Consider the following 22,299-nt stretch of genomic DNA (forward strand, 5'->3'; position numbering starts at 1 on the left):
ACCTCCAGGACAACCCATTCCAGGGTTTCACCACTCTCATGGTGAAGAACCTCCTCCTCACATCCAGCCTGAATCTCCCCACCTCCAGCTTCATTCCATTCCCCCTAGTCCTATCACTACCTGAGATCCTGAGAAGTCCTTCCCCAGCCTTCCTGTAGCCCCCTTCAGATACTGGAAGGCCACAATTAGGTCACCTGGGAGCCTTCTCTTCTGCAGACTGAACAGCTCCAACTCCTTCAGTCTGTCCTCATAGGAGAGGTGCTCCAGCCCTCTGATCATCCTCATGGCCCTTCTCTGGGCACCTTCCAGCACCTCCACATCCCTCTTGTAATAGGGGCTCCAGAACTGGACACAGTACTCCTGGTGGGGTCTCACCAGAGCTGAGTAGAGGGGGAGGATCACCTCCTTTGACCTGCTGGCCACACTTCTCCTGATGCAGCCCAGGATCTGATTGGCTTTGCAGGCTGCAAGTGCACATTGAGAGCTCATGTTGCGCTTTTTGTCCACCAGCACCCCCAAGTCCCTCTCCTCAGGGCTGCTTTCCAGCCAGTCCCTGCCCAGCCTGGATTTGTGCCTGGGATTGCCTCGACCAGACGCAGGACCCTGCACTTGCTCTTATTGAACCTCATGAGGTTGGCTTGTGCCCACCTCTCCAGCCTGTCAAGGTCCCTCTGGATGGCCTCCCTTCCCTCCAGCGTGTCTGTTCACAAGACTTCTGCAGAATCACATTTTCTTAATAACCTAGGGGTCTTGCTTCAAAGTAAATACCTCCAAAGTAGGTTGGACATCAGGAGGAAGCTCTGCACAATGAGATGGTGAAATAGTGGAACAGGTTGCTTAGGGATGTGGTTCAAGATCAGAATTGTTGTGGACAGGGGCAGCCTGATCTAGTTGAAGGTGCTCAGTGCTAGGGGGTTGGACAAGATGACCTTTGAGAGCCCTTTCCAACATAATGTGAATCTCTGTGAATCTCAGTGGAGAGCACCAAAGTTTTTACATGGTGCTGTGCCATGAGCACAAAGAGATGACCAGAGTTAAATTTGATACCAAAGCAATTTCACTGGCAGTAACCCTTTATACTTGGCATATATCAAACTGATTGAGAACTCTGCAAGTGTCTGCAAGAAAATAAACAGGAAATGTGTCAGTAAATGTGTCTAGTTCAGACTTCAACGTACAAAGAAATTCACAGATTTACAGAATGGTTTGGGTTGGAAGAGACCTTAAAGATCATCCAGTTCCAATCCCCTTCCCCTAGCCCAGGTTGCTCAAACCGCATCCAGCCTGGCTTTGAACACCTCCAGGGAGGGAACATCCACAGCCTCCCTGGGCAACCTGTTCCAGTGTCTCACCACCCTCACTGTGAATGCCCCAAAATGTCCAAAAAAAGTCTCTGACATGATTTCTGTACTTTTAAAACACAACTGGGACACTGCTGGATGGCTCTAGGCAACGTTCAGAGGGTGGGGTCGGAGTGGCTGAAGAGCTCCCAAACAGAGAGGGACCTGGGGGTGCTGATCGACAGCCACCTGAATATGAGCCAGCAGTGTGCCCAGGTGGCCAAGAGGGCCAATGGCATCCTGGCCTGCATTAGGAATAGTGTGGCCAGCAGGAGCAGGGAAGTCACTGTGCCCCTGTACTCTGCTTTGGTTAGGCCACACCTTGAGTCCTGTGTCCAGTTCTGGGCCCCTCAGGTTAAGAGGACATCGAAACACTTGAACGTGTCCAGAGAAGGGCAACAAGGCTGGGGAGAGGCCTTGAGCACAAGCCCTGTGAGGAGAGGCTGAGGGAGCTGGGATTGTTTAGCCTGGAGAAGAGGAGGCTCAGGGGAGACCTCATTGCCCTCTACAACTACCTGAAAGGTGGTTGTAGCCACAAGGGGGTTGGTCTCTTCTCCCAGGCAACCAGCACCAGAACAAGGGGACACAGTCTCAAGCTGTGCCAGGGGAGGTTTAGACTCGAGGTGAGGAGGAAGTTCTTCACCGAGCGAGTCATTCGTCATTGGAATGTGCTGCCCAGGGAGGTGGTGGAGTCACCGTCCCTGGAGGCGTTCAAGAGGGGATTGGACGTGGCACTTGGTGCCATGGTCTAGTCATGGGGTCTGTGTTGATAGGTTGGACTCAATGATCTTCAAGGGCCTTTCCAACCTTAGTTATACTGTGACACTGTGATACAGTTAATGGTTCTGTGTTGAATACAGTGTGGTTGATTTTCTCTTAAACTTTGTCAAAAGCAGAGACACTCACATGAGAGTACCCTGTAGCAATATATCTGAGCTGTCTTAACAAAAATACATGTTGTAGACATTTTTAATTTAATAATTAAGACAAAAAAATAAGAAGTAACAAATGTCCCTCTCACCTGAGCTTTCACATCTTCTGTATGACATGGACGACCCAATGGAGCTTTCAGTTCCAAGATGCATCTCTCGACCATGTTAGCACTTACAAGACTAAAGTAAAATAAAGTTGGTTAGAAATATCCTTAAATAATTAAATACTCCACTACATTAGCATTCCACAGAAGAGAACAGTGTAAATAAACAGAGTGAAAATAAACTAGGAAGTACTGTCTTCAAATCATAGAATGTTTGGGGTTGAAAGGGACCTCTAGAGAACATCCAATCCACTCCAACTGGGTCACCCAGGGCAGGTCACACAGGAACACAGCCAGCTGGGTTTGTAAAGTCTCCAGAGGAGACTCCAAAACCTCTCTGGGCAGCCTGCTCCAGGCCTCCAGCACCCTCACATGAAGGAAGTTTCTCCTTGTACTGAAGTAGAAGTTCTTGGGTTCCAGCTTGTAGCTGCTGTTCCTTATCCTATCACTGGGCACCACCACAAAGAGCCTGGCACCTTCATCCTGACATCCACCCCTCAGATATTTAGAGACACTGATCAGATCCCCTCTCAGCCTTCACCTCTCCAGACTAAACAGCCCCAGGGCTCTCAGTCTCCTGTGAGGTTCAGCAGTACAAATCTGGTGCAAGGAGAACTTTAGCAGCAGAAAGTTGTTTCAAACCAGCCAGACCAAGAAGAATTCCAGTGGCTGTTCCTGCACTGATAGAAGTGGTTTGTTTGTATTTGACTGCTTATTTCCTTTCCTGGAGCAGAACAAACATCTCTGTAATGACATCAACAGTATTCCAATGAGGGGTTGAGATTTTCTGTTAATTAATTGCAGCATGAGGAGCAATACAAAAGCTCTTGAAAAATCTGAACTCATTTTCAAGCTTCACTTCAGGACTTCCAAACACTTTCTAATGATGAAAGGATTTGTTACATAGGAAATGGAAACATGGGATATAATCTGGGGACTATTTAGAAGTGGCTCCTTCTTTAGACTCTGTTGTTGTGTTTCTCTTCTCTTCTCTCATCCTATTCTCTCCCAAACCTGGCAAGCAGTATTTACTCATTCAGTCTGCCTGCCCTTAGCTCATCCTCAAGATACTGCATACAATGCAAGGAAGAAATCACAGAAGGAACTGCAGTGATTTGAAGTTCTCAACATCTGACTATATCACACACTGTAATTAAGACTTATCCATCCCAAAAGGATGGTTAAACAGCCATCTGCCAAAACCCAGAGGGACACAGCAGTGCTGTGGAAGAAAGGCACCACAAATGGAATCACCAACATCAAAGAATGGCTTAGGCTGGAGGGGACCTTAGAGATCTACTCAAACCTCTCTAACATGGGCAGGAACACCTCTCAGCTAGCCCAGGTTGTTCAAAGCCTCATCCAGCCTGGCCTTGAACTTCCCCAGGGAGGAGGCATCCACAACCTCCCTGGGCAGCCTATTTCGGAGTCTCACCACCCTCCTACACAAGAACTTCTTCCTCAGCTCCAGTCTAACCCAGTTCTCCCTCAGCTTCAAACCATTCCCCCATGTACTGTCTCTACATTCTATGATCAGGTGACCCGTCTGGTGGATGTGGGGAGGCCTGTGGAAGTGGTCTACCTGGACTTCAGCAAGGCCTTAGACACCGTCCCCCATAGCAAACTCCTGGCCAAGCTGTCAGCCCGTGGCTTGGACGGGAGCACACTGCGATGGGTTAGGAACTGGCTGGATGGCTGAGCCCAGAGAGTGGTGGTGAATGGTGCCACAGCCAGCTGGCAGCCAGTCACTAGTGGTGTCCCCCAGGGATCAGTGCTGGGCCCTGTCCTCTTTAACATCTTTATTGATGATCTGGATGAGGGCATTGAGTCCATCATCAGTAAATTTGCTGATGACACCAAGCTGGGGGCAGGAGTTGATCTGCTGGAGGGTGGAGAGGCTCTGCAGAGAGACCTCAACAGGCTGAACAGATGGGCAGAGTCCAACGGCAGGAGATTGAACACATCCAAGTGCCGGGTTCTGCACATTGGCCACAACAACCCCATGCAGAGCTACAGGCTAGGGTCAGAGTGGCTGGAGAGCAGCCAGGCAGAGAGGAACCTGGGGGTGCTGGTTGATGGTAGGCTGAACATGAGCCTGCAGTGTGCCCAGGCAGCCAAGAGGGCCACTGGCATCCTGGCCTGCATCAGGAAGAGTGTGGCCAGCAGGAGCAGGGAGGTCATTCTGCCCTTGTACACTGCACTGGTTAGGCCACACCTCAAGTCCTGTGTCCAGTTCTGGGCCCCTCAGTTTAGGAAGGAGGTTGACTTGCTGGAACGAGTCCAGAGAAGGGCAACAAAGTTGGTGAGGGGCTTGGAACACAAGCCCTGTGAGGAGAGGCTGAGGGAGCTGGGGCTGCTTAGCCTGGAGAAGAGGAGACTCAGGGGTGACATTATTGCTCTCTACAACTACCTGAAGGGAGGCTGTAGACAGGCGGATGATGGTCTCTTCACCCAGGCAGCCAGTACCAGAACAAGAGGACACAGTCTCAGGCTGCGCCAGGGGAGGTTCAGGCTGGAGGTCAGGAAGAAGTTCTATACAGAAAGAGTGATTGCCCATTGGAATGGGCTGCCCGGGGAGGTGGTGGAGTCGCCACCATTGGACGTGTTCAGGAGGAGACTTGCTGGGGTGCTTGGTGCCATAGGTTAGCTGTTTGGGTGGGTTGGATTGGTTGATGGGTTGGACGTGATGATCTTGAAGGTCTCTTCCAACCTGGTTTGGTTTATTCTATTCTAAAGTTTATTCTAGACACCCTTATGAAAAATCCTTCTCCAGCCTCCCTGTAGGATCCCTTTAGCTATTGGAAAGCAGCTCTAAGGTCACCCCAGAATCATCTCTTCTCCAAGAAGAATATTCTCTTCTCCCAGTTCCCTTAGCCTATCCTCACAGCAGAAGTATCCCAGCCTTTGGATCATCTTTGTGGCCTCCTCTGTACTCACTCCAACAGGCCCGTGTCCTTCTTATGCCAGGGACACCAGAACTAGAGGCTGTATTTGAGGTGGGGTCTCAGCAGAGCAGAGTGAAGGGACAGAATCCCCTCCCCTTGGCCCTGCTGGCCTTTTCCATAAGAAGTAAAATAGGATCCAATTTATTTTCTTGCTTTGCTTGTATGTTTTTTAAAAGGCCTGTTTGCACTCTTCAGGAGCAAGCAGTGATCAATATATTTACCAGTTTTGGTAACAAACAGTGGTGAATCTCATCTCAAACTTTTCCCCTCTACTGCTACCACCTTGTTTGTAGTCCAGCAGTTATTGATCCTGTACCTGCTGAGAGCTGTTAGCAAATGTGCCTGTTGGAGAGCAATTCCAGTATCTTCTGGTGTGACAAGCAGCAGATTGTGCAGAAGGCTGCAAACAGCTGACAAAAGGGCAGGTGTGACCACAGCACAGTGTTTGGATGGAGCAGCAGACATGGGGAAGTCATCTCGACTTGGAGACTCTGTTGTGGTTGTATTGCTTTGACCTAGAATGTGGTCAATAAAAGGAAAGAAAAAGTCCAAAACACCAAAGATTAACCCCAGCAGTTAGAGGAAACAGATTGCTTTTTCTTTTTCATAACATATCTGAGTTCCCTCTGCATTTCAAACAGCTGCTAGAGGAAAGCAAACAAAACACCAACCAAGGAATCAGATGCAAGAAAAAGTGGGGTTTAAAATAGTTCTGAAAGAAACTGTTCCACCTACAATGCACTAAGAATAGTTGAACAGCACATTTGGAAACATAAATTTGCACTTATTTCCTTACAGAGTAGGATATTTTGTATTTGGGGATATCTCTCTCTGCATTCAGCCTTTTAGATATGGATAAATATTTCAGTTCTTTTTTTACATACTGATTTTAGCTTCCTGCAGATAAAGAGAATTATGTGAACTGCTGAAGTGGGCTGAGAGAAGGTCCACCAAGATGATCAGAGGGCTGCAACACCTCTCCTATGAAGACAGGCTGAAAGAATTGGGGCTGTTCGGCCTGGAGAAGAGAAGATTCCAGGAGACCTCAGACCATCATTTCCAGAACAAGAACCAGAACAAGAGGACACAGTCTCAGGCTGCACCAGGGAAGGTTCAGGTTGGATGTTAGGAAGAAGTTCTATACAGAGAGAGTGATTGCCCATTGGAATGGGCTGCCCAGGGAGGTGGTGGAGTCACCATCACTGGTGGTGTTCAGGAGGAGACTTGATGGGGTGCTTGGTGCCATGGGTTAGTTGTTTGGGTGGGTTGGATTGGTTGATGGGTTGGACGTGGTGATTTTGAAGGTCTCTTCCAACCTGGTTTGGTTTATTCTAAATAAAGGTTTATTCCAAATATCTGAAGGGGACCTAGAGGAAGGCTGGGGAGGGACAGTTCAGAAGGGCTTGTGGTGACAAGACAAGGAGCAAGGGTTTGAAACTGGAGCAGGATAGATTTAGGCTGGACGTTAGGAGAAAGTTCTGCACAATGAGAGTGGTGAAACACTGGAACAGATTTGTCAGGGATGTGGTTGAGGCCCTGTCCCTGGAGACATTCAAGATCAGACTTGATGTGGCTCTGGGCAGCCTGATCTAGTTGCTGGCGTCCCTCCTGCCTGCAGGTGGGCTGGACAACATACCTTTTGAGGGTCCCTTCCAGCCCAGTGCAGTCTGTGAATCATCAAGGACTTACCTTGTGCCATGAGCCGGTCAGCTCCAGTGTCAGGAATAAAACTGGTTGAATTCATGGGGACTGCTGTCTGCAGGTCACAAACACTGCCTAGAGGTGGTGATGCAGACCGGATCTGGAAAGGCATGGAAAGGGAAAAAGCCATTTGTAGCTTTTGTATTTTGCTTGAGGGACTGGGGGGGAGCAACCACCAAAATCACCAGACCCATAAAGCCAACACTGATGTGAAAACTACAGGTCAAAATGAACTGAATCACATTTTGCTCAGATTTGTGTATCTATGTTTATATCTATATATGGTGTATAAGCATCCAATAAGTAAAACTATTGAAAGGTCATAGAGTATGTAGAAATTCAGAATAATATATTTAAGATGTCTCTCAGCACAGCAGTAATTCCTTTTAGGGTTTTATGTGTTGCAAAAGAACTATATAGGTTCAGCAATATAAGGGTTTGGGTTGGAAGGGACCTTAAAGATCATCTAGTTCCAACCTGCTTCTATGGGCAGGGACACCTTCCACTAGCCCAGGTTGCTCAAGGCCTCATCCAACCTGGCCTTGAACATCTCCAGGGAAGAGGCATCCACAGCCTCCCTGGACTACCTGTTCCAGTGTCTCCCCACCCTCACTGTCATGAATTTCTTTCTCATCTCCAGTCTCAATCTGCCCTTGCCATGAGCAGGGACACCTTTCACCAGACCAAGTTGCTCAAGGCCTCATCCAGCCTGGACTTCAAGACCTACAGGCAGGGTGCATCCACAACCTTCCTGGGCTGCCTGGTCCAGTGTCTCACCACCCTCACTGTCAAGAATTTCTTCCTAATCTCCAGTCTAAATCTGCCCTTCTCAAGCTTCAATCCATTCCCTCTCATCCTATCACCACAAGCCCTTGTAAGAAGTCCCTTCCTGGCTTTCTTGCAGCCACCTTCAGGTATTGGAAGGCTGCTCTTTGGTTTCCCAGCAGCCTTCTCTTCTCCAGGCTGAATATCACCAGCTCTCTCAGCCTGTCCCCACAGGAGAGGTGCTCCAGCCCTCTGATCATCTTCATGGCCTCCTTTGGATCTACTCCAGCAGTTCCATGCCACTCATGTGCAGGAGGCACCAGAACTGGACACAGTGTTCCAGGTGAGGTCTCACAAGAGCAGAGCAGAGGGGCAGAATCCCCTCCCTCATCCTGCTGATCACAGTGTTTTTGACGCAGCCCAGGGCATGGCTGGCTTCTCAGCTGCAAAGATCTGAAGTATGACAACCTGAAACACCCCTGTTAAAACCTGATCAATGCCCATGTTACTGGAAATTCCTCCTCTTCATCCTTCTTATTCATCCATATAATTGACTCAATCTACATTTGGACTAAGACAGAAAGCCATTGCTGTGGCATTTAAACTCAAATTTTTCATGGACCATTTGCTCCACTGAGAACATCAGCACTTGTCCATTTGTACCAGGACACACTCAGATAAAAATATAACAAGAGCATCAGTCATCAACCAAAGGAGAACTTCCAGAGCCTTCCCACTTCTGGTTACTTCTCTTAGCCCTGATCCTTACCGGTATTCATGGTGAAGATGTGAGATACTTACAAGACAAATGACAATTTTACTGTCACACTAGCCATGACACTTTACACTATTGGTCATATGATCAATAATTAATTGATTAATTGATGATCAAGGGACTTGAACATCTCTCCTGTAAAGAAACAATGAGGGAATAGAATAGAATAAACCAAGTTGGAAGAGAACTTCAAGATCATCATGTCCAACCTATCATCCAACACCACCTAATCAACTAACCCATGCAACCAAGCACCCTGTCAAGTCTCCTCCTGAACACCTCCAGTGATGGCGATTCCACCACCTCCCCGGGCAGCCCATTCCAGTGGGCAATCACTCTCTCTGTGTAAAACTTCCTCCTGACCTCCAGCCTGAACTTCCCCTGGCGCAGCCTGAGACTGTGTCCTCTTGTTCTGGAACTGGCTGCCTGGGAGAAGAGACCAACCTCTGCCTGTTTACAACCCCCCTTCAGGTAGTTGTAGAGAGCAATAAGGTCACCCCTGAGTCTCCTCTTCTCCAGGCTAAGCAACCCCAGCTCCCTCAGCCTCTCCTCATAGGGCTTGTGTTCCAAGCCCCTCACCAACTTCATTGCCCTTCTCTGGACTCGTTCCAGCAAGTCAACCTCCTTCCTAAACTGAGGGGCCCAGAACTGGACACAGGACTCGAGGTGTGGCCTAACCAGTGCAGTGTACAGGGGCAGAATGACCTCCCTGCTCCTGCTGGCCACACTGTTCCTGATGCAGGCCAGGATGCCATTGGCCCTCCTGGCTGCCTGGCCACACTGCAGGCTCATGTTCAGCCTACCATCAACCAGCACCCCCAGGTCCCTCTCTGCCTGACTGCTCTCCAGCCACTCTGACCCCAGCCTGTAGCTCTGCATGGGGTTGTTGTGGCCAATGTGCAGAACCCGGCACTTGGATGTGTTAAATCTCATTGAAACTTAAGGGCAGATTGAGACTAGAGACGAGGAAGAAATTCTTGAGAGTGAGGGTGGTGAGACACTGCAACAGGTTGCCCAGGGAGGCTGTGGATGTCCCCTCCTTGGAGACATTTAAGGCTAGACTGGATGAAGCCTTAAGCAACCTGGGCTAGTGGAAGGTGTCCCTGCCCATGACAGGGGGGTTGGAAGTAGATGACCTTTAAGGTGCTTTCCAACCCAGACCATTCTATCCCTATACCTATATGGTGCTTCTGCAACAAGTAAAGCCCTAAAAGGAATTACTGACGTGCTGAGAGACATCTTAAAGATATTATTATGAATTTATACAAACTTTCATGTACTAATGAATATCTTCTGCATCACAGAACAACTCTTTCTCCATCTTCTACAACTGTCTAAACACTTAGGGCAAAGAAATAAAAATAAAGTCTTAGAAATGCTAACAAAAAACCCAACAGCAAATAAAAAAACAACCCAAACAAAACCCAATACAATGAAAGTTCTATGTGGCTAGAAAAAATACCAGCTTCCTGCACTGATGAACATTCATTGCTGATTGCTTCACAGTGGGACATGGGTTAAACCCAGAATTTTCCTCCTGCCTTAACAGAAAACATACAGTAACACAAAGAAGTTGTTTCACAGAATCACAGAATGATTTGAAGGGACCTTCTAATGGCATCTAGTCCAAGGCCCCTGCAGTCAGCAGGGGCATCCTCCACTAGATCAGGCTGCTCAGAGCCTTGTCAAGTCTCATCCTGAATATTTCCAGGGATGAAACCACATCCTGGTCTCCAAACTGGTGACACATGGGTTTGATGGGTGCACCACTAGATGGATAAGGAACTGGCTTGATGGCCGCACCCAAAGAGTGGCTGTCAATGGCTCCATGTCCCAGTGGAGGCCAGTGACAAGTGGAGTCCCTCAGGGATCAGTCCTGGGACCTGTCTTGTTCAACATCTTTGTGGGTGCCATGGACAGTGGCATTGAGTGCACCCTCAGCAAGTTTGCTGATGACACCAAGCTGTGTGGTGCAGCAGACATGCTGGAGGGAAGGGAGGCCATCCAGAGGGACCTTGACAGGCTGGAGAGGTGGGCACAAGCCAACCTCATGAGGTTCAACAAGAGCAAGTGCAGGGTCCTGCATCTGGGTCAAGGCAATCCCAGGCACAAATCCAGGCTGGGCAGTGACTGGCTGGAAAGCAGCCCTGAGGAGAGAGACTTGGGGGTGCTGGTGGACAAGAAGCTCAACATGAGCTCTCAGTGTGCACTTGCAGCCCACAAAGCCAATCAGATCCTGGGCTGCATCAGGAGAAGTGTGGCCAGCAGGTCCAGGGAGGTGATCCTCCCCCTCTACTCAGCCCTGGTGAGACCCCATCTGGAGTACTGTGTCCAGTTCTGGAGCCCCTATTACAAGAGGGATGTGGAGGTGCTGGAACACATCCAGAGAAGGGCCACAAGGATGATCAGAGGGCTGGAGCACCTCTCCTATGAGGACAGACTGAAGGAGTTGGGGCTGTTCAGTCTGCAGAAGAGAAGGCTCCGAGGTGACCTAATTGTGGCCTTCCAGTATCTGAAGGGGGCCTACAGGAAGGCTGGGGAAGGACTTCTCAGGATCTCAGGTAGTGATAGGACTAGGGGGAATGGGATGAAGCTGGAGGTGGGGAGATTCAGGCTAGATGTGAGGAGGAGGTTCTTCACCATGAGAGTGGTGGGACCCTGGAATGGGTTGTCCAGGGAGGTGGTCGGGGGCCCCGTCCCTGCAGGTGTTTAAGGCCAGGCTGGATGAGGCTCTGGCCAGGCTGACCTAGTGTGGGGTGTCCCTGCCCATGGCAGGGGGCTTGGAACTGGATGATCCTTGTGGTCCCTTCCAACCCTGAATGAAACTGTGAAACTATGAAACCTCAACTACATCCTTGGACAACCTGTTGCAGCACCATCATGGTGCAGAAAACTTGTTCCTAACATCCAATCTAAATCTGCTTTGCTCTAATTTCAAACCACTGCCCTTCATCCTGTCACTGCAGGCCTCTGGAAAGACTCCCTCTGCAGCTGCCTTCTTTGCCTTCCAGGAAAGAAAAGCTACCACCTTTGGTAAGGATGAACTGGGGGTCTGAGACAGTCTATCTAGTAAAAGGATATTTACTTCTGCCACCACCTTCTTGCTGGGAGCAAGGAAGCTTACTACTGCCACCATCTTCTTGCTGGGAGCAAGGAAGCTTTCTGTTGCTTAACAGCGAAACAGCAGACTCTGGACAAAGATTTAATTGGGGGTAGGGGAGAAGAGCTGTGTAGGGAGGGAGCTGACAACTGCAAATCAGAAGTAATACAAAAGAATACAAAAAGTGTCTGAATAGAGACAGAATAAATGTGAGGGTTTTGCAGTTTATCTGCTGAAAATGAATGAAAGGTCTTTTCTTAACCTCTGGTATAAAAATCCCTCTGGCATTGCTTTAATGGGTGTGCAGTGATTAATTCCATTCAGTTCCCTTTTCAAAGGTTTAAATCACTTAACTGTACAGCATTCTGGTAACCATGGCTCCAAAAAATACAACACACAGTTCTATGAAATAGCAAGGGGGCATCATAGGAAAGAATGGCCTTGACTTAAAGCTAGCTGAGAACTGTGCAGATCTTTAACCTGCATCACTTTTAGCTCAGGTTTTTCAGTAACTGCTCTTTTTGCTACATGGTCCTGGGCATGGAACAGCCCTGGTGTATTTATTTAATCAGTGTGGAAGAAATGTCTCCATGCTGATTGATGTTCTCAGTCATACACAGAATCAGAATCACAGAATCAAACACCAAACACAACCCAACACACTCTGTTCTCTGTATAATGATGGAATCATAGAATGGCTTGGGTTGGAAGGGACCTCCAAAAGGTATCTAGTCCAACCCCCTGATCAGGTTGCTCAGAGCCTTCTCAAGCCTGACCTTGAGTAGCTCCATGATGAGGCCTCAATCACCTCCCTGGGCAGCCTGTTGCAGTGTTTCACCACCCTCACAGTGCGGAACTTGTCCCTCACATCCAATTTAAATCTGCCCTGCTCTCGTTTCAAAGCATTGTCCTGTCAGGCCTTTGGAAACAGTCCCTCTGCAGCTTTCTTGTAAGTACCCTTCAGATATTAAAATGATGCTCTAAGGTCCTCCCAGAATCTTCTCTTCTCCATGCTGAATATCTCCAGCTCCCTCAGCCTACTCTCACAGCAGAGCTGCTCCAGCCCTTGGATTATCTTGGTGGCCTCCCCTAGACTCGCTCCAGCAGCTCTGACCTTCTTCTGCTGGGGACAGCAGAACTGGAGGCAGTATTCAAGGTGGGATCTTACAAGAGCAGAGTAACCCTGTGTCAAATCAGCCTATGACAGCAGAAAGCTCAATTTCAAGTATGTGAAACCTGAAACCAGAAAACTGATTGTTTGGTTTTGTCACAACTTTTAGGAAATGTGTAAAATATAAACCAAAAACCCATCAGACCTTTTCTCTTTGTAGAAAAGGATTCACACAATTTCACAGTATCACAGTATCACAGCATAACTAAGGTTGGAAGAGACCTCGAGGATCATCGAGTCCAACCTATCAACACAGACCCCATGACTAGACCATGGCACCAAGTGCCACGTCCAATCTCCTCTTGAATGCCTCCAGGGTCGATGACTCCACCACCTCCCTGGGCAGCACATTCCAATGACGAATGACTCGCTCGGTGAAGAACTTCCTCCTCACCTCCAGCCTAAACTTCCCCTGGCACAGCTTGAGACTGTGTCCCCTTGTTCTGCTGCTGGTTGCCTGGGAGAAGAGACCAACCCCTTCCTGGCTACAACCACCTTTCAGGTAGTTGTAGAGGGCAATGAGGTCTCCCCTGAGCCTCCTCTTCTCCAGGCTAAACAATCCCAGCTCCCTCAGCCTCTCCTCATAGGGCTTGTGTTCAAGGCCTCTCCCCAGCCTTGTTGCCCTTCTCTGGACACGTTCAAGTGTTTCGATGTCCTTCTTAAACTCAGAGGCCCAGAACTGGACACAGGACTCAAGGTGCGGCCTAACCAAAGCAGTGTCCAGGGGCACTATGCCCTCCCTGCTCCTGCTGGCCACACTATTCCTAATGCAGGCCAGGATGCCATTGGCCCTCTTGGCCACCTGGGCACACTGCAGGCTCATATTCAGGCGGCTGTCGATCAGCACCCCCAGGTCCCTCTCTGTTTGGGAGCTCTCCAGCCACTCCGACCCTAGCCTGTAGCTCTGCATGGGGTTGCCGTAGCCAAAGTGCAGCACTCGGCACTTGGACTTGTTGAATGCCATCCCATTGGACTCTGCCCATCTGTCCAGTCAGTCAAGGTCCCTCTGCAGATCCTTTCTACCCTCTAACTGACTAACATCTGCTCCTCACTTGGTGTCATCTGCAAACTTGCTGATGACTGACTCGACCCCCTCACCCAGATCATCAATGAAGATGTTAAAGAGGACGGGGCTCAGCACTGATTTAGTAAAAAGACATCAGTTATGCTTCTGCAAAGATCTCCAGGATGTGGCTTGCTGAAGAAAAATAAAAGCAATTTCAGCCTTCTCAGAATGACATTCATGAAATGAATGGATATGGACTTATTCAGAAGAGCTGGTTGTGGGGTTTTAAAGAAAATACAATAGTTACTTTAATATCAGCGAAGAGCTTCTGATATAAATAATTCTACTTGCTTTAATAGCTGATAAGTCTCAATTATTTGTGCTTGTTGTCAGCAAATCTGTCCCTGCACAAGGAAAATGTTTTTCCCCTTCAGTAGGTGCTGCAGAGTCCTTTCCATCTCTGATGGCTCCATCATGCCATCTAGTGGGCTTGGAACAGCTGCAGTGTCCTGCTACCACCAACGCAGAAAATCAAGAGACAATTTCTACAACCTTTTGGTAATGACTTCGTTCATAGATCCATTGAATGGTTTGGCTTGGGAGGGACCTTCAAGATCATCCAGCTCCAACGCCTTGCCATGGGCAGGAACACCTTCAGGTTGCTCAAGGCCTCATACAGCCTGGTCTTGAACACTTCCAGGTGTATTTTTAATCCTCATATATCGAAATGGAAAGCTTCGAGCCAAATAGCAGGAACACAAAATTTATACAGGAATAAACTGCAAATCGTAGAATGGCTTAGGAGCAAAGGGACCTTAGAGGTTAAATCTATTGCCCCTCGTCACTGAGTATCACTGAAAAGAGCCTGGTACCTTCATCTTGACACCCACCCCTCAGATATTTAGGGACATTGATCAGATCCCCTCTCAGCCTTCTCTTCTCCAGACTGAACAGCCCCAGGGCTCTCAGTCGTTCTTCATAGCAGAGATGTTGCAGTCCCTTCATTATCCCTCTATCCAGCAGATCTTTGTTTCTCTTGAACTAGGCACCCCAAAACTGGACACAGTATTGCAGATGTGGTCTGAGCAAGGCAGAGCAGAGGGGCAGGAGAACCTCCCTAGACTTGCTGGCCACACATTTCTTGATGCACCCCAGGATCCCATTGGCCCTCTTGGCCACAAGGGCACATTGCTGTCCCATGGAGAACTTACTGTCCACTGGGACTCCAAGGTCTTACTCCATGGAGCTGTTCTGCAGCAGGACACCCCCCCAGTTCGTACTGGTGCCAGGTTATTCCCTCCCAGAAGCAGGACTCTGCTGCTGAGCTGTGACTTCCACGCTGCATTAGATGCTTAAGCATAAATAACACAGTGTTGAAGAAAATACACAATTACAAAACTGGCTTTCAGTGCAGCCCATCACAGCTGCCTTGGAGTTCTCCTGCAGTCCTTGAACAGGTATCTTTTTATCAGGTAACTAATGAATTAACATTCAAAAGCTTCCTCCACAGCCTGATCTGATTTTGCAAATCTCCTCTGGAACTGGAAGACTGTGTTTCAATTTCTCCTCCTTTCCATTTCCCATCATGACAGACAACAGATGTTTGCAGCCTTTCATTGCAGTCATCATCCGAGCCAGAAACAAACTTCCAAGCGGCCACCTGCCTTTTATTTTTCATGTCTGCTTTTGGGTCTGGCAAACATTTGTGCTACTTTTATCTTTTCTGAAAGCATTTTGAGAATTCAGAGATTGTTATGACACAGAAGATAATTTTAACCCAGTGCCCTTGTGTGGTTCTGATTGATCCAATTCTATAGCTGTCTGGTGTAAATATAAGATCAGCCTGTAAGGACAAGAGGGATAAATCACAGAACCAACAAGGTTGGAAAAGACCTCAGAGATCATCAAGTCCAACCTATCACCTAACACCACCTGACAACAAAACCATGGCTCCAAGTGCCACATCCAATCCTTTTTTGAACACCTCCAGGGATGGTGACTCCATCACCTCCCTGGGCAGCACATTCCAATGGCCAATTACTCTTTCTGGGAAGGACTTTCTCCTCACCTCCAGCCTAAACTTCCCCTGGCACAGCTTGAGACTGTGTCCTCTTGTTATGGTGCTGGTTGCCTGGAAGAAGAGACCAACCCCAACCTGGCTACAACCTCCTTTCAGGCAGTTGTAGAGAACAATAAGGTCTCCCCTGAGCCTCCTCTTCTCCAGGCTGAACAATCCCACCTCCCTCAGCCTCTCCTCATAGGGCTTGTGCTCAAGGCCTCTCCCCAGCCTTGTTGCCCTTCTCTGGACACGTTCAAGTGTTTCGATGTCCTTCTTAAACTGAGGGGCCCAGAACTGGACACAGGACTCAAGGTGTGGCCTAACCAAAGCAGAGTACAGGGGCACAATGACTTCCCTGCTCCTGCTGGCCACACTATTCCTAATGCAGGCCAGGATGCCATTGGCTTTCTTGGCCACCTGGGTGCACTGCTGGCTCATGTTCAGCCAGCTGTCAACCAGTACCCCCAGGTCCCTTTTTCCAAAGCATTTAATGAACAATTTTATATTTAAAATAAAGAGATTACTCTCCAAGTTACCATAGTTTCAGCTGTTGACTGAGAATGTGAAGATTGGCTCTGACTCAATGGAGCCTTCCAAAGATTAAGAGAATCATCCAAATCTGTAGGAAAATAATGAATACAATTAAAAATTGAACAAAAACCCCAACAACCCCCCCCCAAAAACATCCATTCTCTTTTTCATTTCTGTAAGACCAGCAGAAAGCATACCAAGAGGACTGTTTCAGTGAAACACTAAAGTAGCCAAATTCATTTATCCTTCTGAAGATCTCAGAGTGTAAATTTTCACCCCCTGTTACCTATGAATTCTTATCCAGCAAATCCCTTGAACAAACAGACTCATGTAAAACATAAATTCCAGCAAAACATAAAATACTCTGGGAAGAGCCTCACTTAGCTCAAAAGGCAGCTATGGAGCCTTCAGTGGTTAAAAACAGTGCAAATTTAGCTTTCTTTTAAATGTACACAAGTATTGATGGTCCTGGGGGCTCCCAGCACAGACATAATTAACAGATGTCCTCCTCTTCGCAACACTTTGAATTGCACAGAATCACAGACTGGGAGGGGTTGGAAGGGCCCTCCAAGGATCTTCCAGTCCAGCCCCTCTGCCAGAGCAGCATCACCCAGAGCAGGTCACAGAGGAACACATCCAGGTGGGTTTTGAATGCCTCCAGAGAAGGAGACTCCACAACCTCTCTGGGCAGCCTGCTCCGGGGCTCTCTCACCCTCACAGAGACAAAGTTTTCCCTTCTATTCCCATGGAACCTCCTCTGCTCCAGCTTGCCCCCAGTACCTCTCATCCTATCATTGGACATCACTGAGCAGAGCCTGGCTCTGTCCTCCCAACACTGCCCTGCACATCTTTATCAACAGCAATCAGGTCACCCCTCAGGCTCCTCTGCTCCAAGCTAAGGAGCCCCAGCTCCCTTCGGGAGATGTTCCACTGCCTTCAGCACCTTTGTAGCTCTGTGTTGGACTCTTTCAAGCAGTTCCCTATTTATGTTCCTAGTTTATATATTCCTTTTGGCCACACCTCAAGTCCTGTGTCCAGTTCTGGGCCCCTCAGTTTAGGAAGGAGGTTGACTTGCTGGAACGAGTCCAGAGAAGGGCAACAAAGTTGGTGAGGGGCTTGGAACACAAGCCCTATGAGGAGAGGCTGAGGGAGCTGGGGCTGCTTAGCCTGGAGAAGAGAAGACTCAGGGGTGACCTTATTGCTGTTTACAACTACCTGAAGGAGGGTTGTAGACAGGCAGAGGTTGGTCTCTTCTCCCAGGCAGCCAGCACCAGAACAAGAGGACACAGTCTCAGGCTGCGCCAGGGGAAGTTCAGGCTGGAGGTCAGGAGGAAGTTTTACACAGAGAGAGTGATTGCCCACTGGAATGGGCTGCCCAGGGAGGTGGTGGAATCGCCATCACTGGAGGTGTTCAGGAGGAGACTTGACAGGGTGCTTGGTTGCATGGGTTAGTTGATTAGGTGGTGTTGGATGATAGGTTGGACGCAATGATCTTGCAGGTCTCTTCCAACCTGGTCTGGTCTATTCTATTCTATTCTATTCTATTCTATTCTATTCTATGGCAAGTTACTCACACCAGAAGTTATTTAACCAGGTTTATACCACTAGGAGGTTACATTAATATCACTTACCAGTTACAGCACCTTTTTCTATGAGGTAGTTGTCTTCCTTGGAAGAATTCCAGTCAAACATGTAACACCCTAGGTAGCAGTGTTTCACCATCTGATTCACGTGTTCATAGAAGTGGTAGTGGTACAAAAGGGCCTTAAGTGCAGGTTTGCCTGTCTGAGAGAGGCCAGTTTCTTCATCATGGACACAGGGACCCTGCAGACAGGAAATTCACAAACAGAAATTCTTGAAATGAAGCTTTAACATTCAATAAACAGTCAAACTAAAAGAGGAGCAATGTCTCTCACCACTAACTTGATCTATTGCAGAAAGCAGGAGATAACACTGTGCTTGAAGAGGTCAGACGATGAAAAACTCAACTTAAGCCAGGTGCTGGGCTGCATTGGAAGCAGTGAGAGCAGGAGGACAGGGAGGGGATTCTACCCCTCTGCTCTGCTGAGACCCCACCTGGAGCACTGTGTGCAGTTCTGGTGCCCCCAGAATAAGAGGGACATTGAACTGCTGGAGTGGTTCCTGAGGAGGGCCACGAGGATGGTCAGAGGGCTGGAGCACCTCCCTTACAGGGCCAGGCTGAGGGAGCTGGGGCTGTTCAGCCTGGAGAAGAGAAGGCCCCAGCAAAACCTTAGAGCATCCTGCCAGTAGCTGAAAGGGGCTACAAGAAGGCTGCAGAGGGATGTTCCCAAAGGCCTGCAGGGACAGGACGAGGGGAAATGGTTTGAAATGAGAGAAGAGCAGAGATTGGATGTGAGGAACAAGTTCAGCACCAGGAGGGCAGTGGAATACTGGAAAAGGTTGCCCATGGAGAGAGTTGAGGCCACATCCCTGGAGATATTCAAGGTCAGGCTGGACAAGGCTCTGGGCAACATGATCTAGTGGAGGATGTCCCTGCTGAGTGCAGGGGGGTTGGACTAGATGCCCTTTGGAGGTCCCTTCCAAACCAACCCATTGTATGCTTAATAACACCTCTCTGTAGCACTGTGACCTTTGTCACCAGTGCAGCAGTCACTCACTTGCCACAGACCATCTTTGCTGTCTTCTGGAGGAAATGGAATCACAAGGAGATTTTGCAGAATAAAAGCAGCCTGAAAGAAATGAAAGCATTAAGATTGCCATCTAGCCACCACACTTCAAAAAACCCTAGCAGATTGAAAAGCACAGTCTACATATTCCACTGCTTCAGGGATTTCATATTCATGTTGGGGGGAAAAAAATAATTAGGAGGATGTAACCTGAAAATCCCTCAAACTCCACCTGTGATAGATGTCAGTAGGGCAAGGCACAAGAGGAGGCTGGTAAGGAAATAAAAGGCAAGGAAGAGACAGAATAGAAATCCTACATATTGTAATAAAGAATAATGAATTAATAAAATAATGGATTTGATTTCTATTCCATCTCTTCCTTGTCTTGTTTTAATATATAAACTACTTCTAAGCACCATTCCAGTACTGTAAATCCTGCTGAATGTGAACTGCATAGCAACAAGTAATGAAAAAAAAATCCCACAGCAGGAAAGTCTGGATCAGTGTTCAGGACTCTTCACCACATTGTCCTCAGGTCTTGATTTTTCATTATTATAAAAAATTGGGGTGTTATTACTCAAAAAAACCTGGGACGATGCAGGAGACACGTTGGGACAGACACATACATCCCAAATGTGGCCAGCAGGTCGAGGGAGGTGATCCTCCCCCTCTACTCAGCTCTGGTGAGACCCCACCTGGAGTACTGTGTCCAGTTCTGGAGCCCCTATTACAAGAGGGATGTGGAGGTGCTGGAAGGTGTCCAGAGAAGGGCCACAAGGATGATCAGAGGGCTGGAGCACCTCTCCTATGAGGACAGACTGAAGGAGTTGGGGCTGTTCAGTCTGCAGAAGAGAAGGCTCCGAGGTGACCTCATTGTGGCCTTCCAGTATCTGAAGGGGGCCTACAGGAAGGCTGGGGAAGGACTTCTCAGGATCTCAGGTAGTGATAGGACTAGGGGGAATGGGATGAAGCTGGAAGTGGGGAGATTTAGGCTGGATGTGAGGAGGAGGTTCTTCACCATGAGAGAGGTGAAGCCCTGGAATGGGTTGTCCAGGGAGGTGGTCGAGGCCCTGTCCCTGGAGGTGTTTAAGCCCAGGCTGGACGAGGCTCTGGCCAGCCTGATCTAGTGTGGGGTGTCCCTGCCCATGGCAGGGGGGTTGGAACTAGATGCTCCTTGTGGTCCCTTCCAACCCTGAGTGATACTATGATACTAAATATTTTCCTAACTACATGGCACATATGTTTTTCTGATTTACATCACACAGACATCACATGGATTTGTGGGTGGACTGAAAATGCTGGATTTGGAATTCTGTCAACCTTTGTCAATAATTTCACTCTTATGGGAGTATTAAAATGGTTTGGAAGGTAAGGAAAAGAAGGAAGCAGACATTCCCAAGAGCACTTTGCACACATACATTTAAAATAGTACTAGGGAATATGCACACAAGTGAGCAACAAAGCTGAGAAGAGACTCACATTCACATGAAGAAGCAGATGAAGAGATGGGATTCAGCCACTCTGCTCTGCTTTGTCAAGACCTCACCTCCAGTATTCCGTCCAGCTATGGGACCCCCAATACAATAGAGACATGAACCTGATGGAGGGGGTCCAGAGGAGGGCCACAAAGATGATCAGAGGGCTGGAGAACCTCTCATACAAAGACAGGCTGAGAGAGTTCAGGCAGTTCAGCCTGCAGAAGAGAAGGCTCTCTTAGGGAGACCTTAGAGCTATACTCCAGTATCTGAAGGGGACCTACAGGAAGTCTGGGGAAAGACTCTTTGTAAGGGCTTGGAGTGATAGGATGGGAGGCAATGGCTTGACACTGGAACAGGGGAGATTTAGGTTGGACATCAGGAGGAAGCTCTGTACAATGAGAGTGGTGAAACACTGGAACAGGTTGCCCAGGGATGTGGTTGAGGCCTCATCCCTGAAGACAATCAAGATCGGACTTGCCGTGGCCCTGGGCAGCCTGCTCTAGTAGGAGGTGTCCCTGCTGCCCACAGGAGAATTGGACAAGATGCCCTTTGAGGGTCCTTTCCAACCCAATGCAATCTGTCAATCTATGAATGGCCATTGCAGGCTGGGCCATTTTGTTATGTTTTAGCAGCCTATTTGTCTGCCTGGGTTAAGCCTTGGGAGCTTTTCTGCATTTGTGGTGAGCCTGACAGAGCAGGGTTAATGATTGGACCTAATGACCTCAAGGATCTTTTCCAACCTGAATGATTCTATGATTCCATGAGTTCATTTTTGCCTTTACACCAGCCAGCTGCTTTTGTTGCTTCTTGTGCAATTCTAAAGAAGCAGCTAAACTTTTAATCAGGCAGCATTTAACTCACAAAGCAGAAAGTATTGTGCAGTGTCAGAGAAGAGATATACAGAATAAACTGAAGGTAAGATAAAATAAAACAGCATGCAATAAAAATCACATGAAAGCAACCATGACAGCAGAAGGACACAAGAAACTCACCTCCCTGCGTACCATGCTACATTCAGCCTGGTCCAGTAGGATGTTTATCACCGTGCCCCACAGCCCCCCTGAGATGTTCTGGCAGCTTTCTGCTAAAGCAAGGCATCCTGTTTCAAGGGATGTAAGAGCTGATCCTATTCCAAGTGCTGTGAATCTCACCTAGTAACACACAAACACAACACCAAGGGATTATTCCTTACAACAACCAGCAACACACAGAATCACAAAATGATTTTGGTTGGAAAGGATTTGTAAGATCACCCACTCCAACCATTCTCTACCAACTCTGAGGCTAAACCATGAGCCTCAGCACCATATTTCTGTGTCTTTGAAACACCTCCATGGATGGGGATTCAACCACCTCCCTGGGAGCCTGTTTGAGAACCCTTTCAGTGAAGAAGTTTTTTCTAATGCCCAAGCTAAACCTCCCCTGGTGCAACTTTAGGCCATTTCCTCTCATCCTATCACTTGTTACTAGGGAAAAGAGACCAGCCCCTCACCTGGCCCCAACCTCCTTTACGGGAGCTGTAGAGAGCACTGAGGTCTCCCCTCAACTTCCTCTTCTCCAGGCTGAACAACCCCAGCTCCTCACCAGCCCTGTTCTCCAGACCCTTCACCAGTTTTGCTGCCCCTCTCTGGACACGGTCCAGCCCTTCAATGTGGTGTGAGGGGTCCAAAACTGAACCCAATACTGAAGGTGTGGCCTCACCAGTGCTGGGTACAGGTGGACAATCACCCCACATGAAGTGAGG

The 22,299-nt window shown here is 48.4% G+C and overlaps 1 protein-coding gene across 1 annotated transcript in view; it reads right to left on the reverse strand.

The window, feature by feature from the left end:
* RTTN (rotatin) overlaps positions 1-22,299 on the reverse strand; it is a 93,329-nt gene that overhangs the window by 19,935 nt on the left and 51,095 nt on the right. The window contains exons 31-37 of the mRNA XM_068147686.1: positions 21,548-21,706; positions 19,069-19,140; positions 18,061-18,253; positions 16,435-16,517; positions 7,011-7,122; positions 5,638-5,836; positions 2,362-2,452 (exon numbers count right to left, since the gene is read on the reverse strand). Of these exons, the coding sequence (XP_068003787.1) occupies positions 2,362-2,452; positions 5,638-5,836; positions 7,011-7,122; positions 16,435-16,517; positions 18,061-18,253; positions 19,069-19,140; positions 21,548-21,706 (909 nt within the window). The remainder of the gene's footprint in view (positions 1-2,361; positions 2,453-5,637; positions 5,837-7,010; positions 7,123-16,434; positions 16,518-18,060; positions 18,254-19,068; positions 19,141-21,547; positions 21,707-22,299) is intronic.

Source organism: Melanerpes formicivorus, unplaced genomic scaffold (assembly GCF_026170545.1).
Source record: "Melanerpes formicivorus ecotype bairdi unplaced genomic scaffold, bMelFor1.0.p_v2 SCAF_15, whole genome shotgun sequence".
In the NCBI taxonomy this organism is placed as follows: Eukaryota; Metazoa; Chordata; class Aves; order Piciformes; family Picidae; genus Melanerpes; species Melanerpes formicivorus.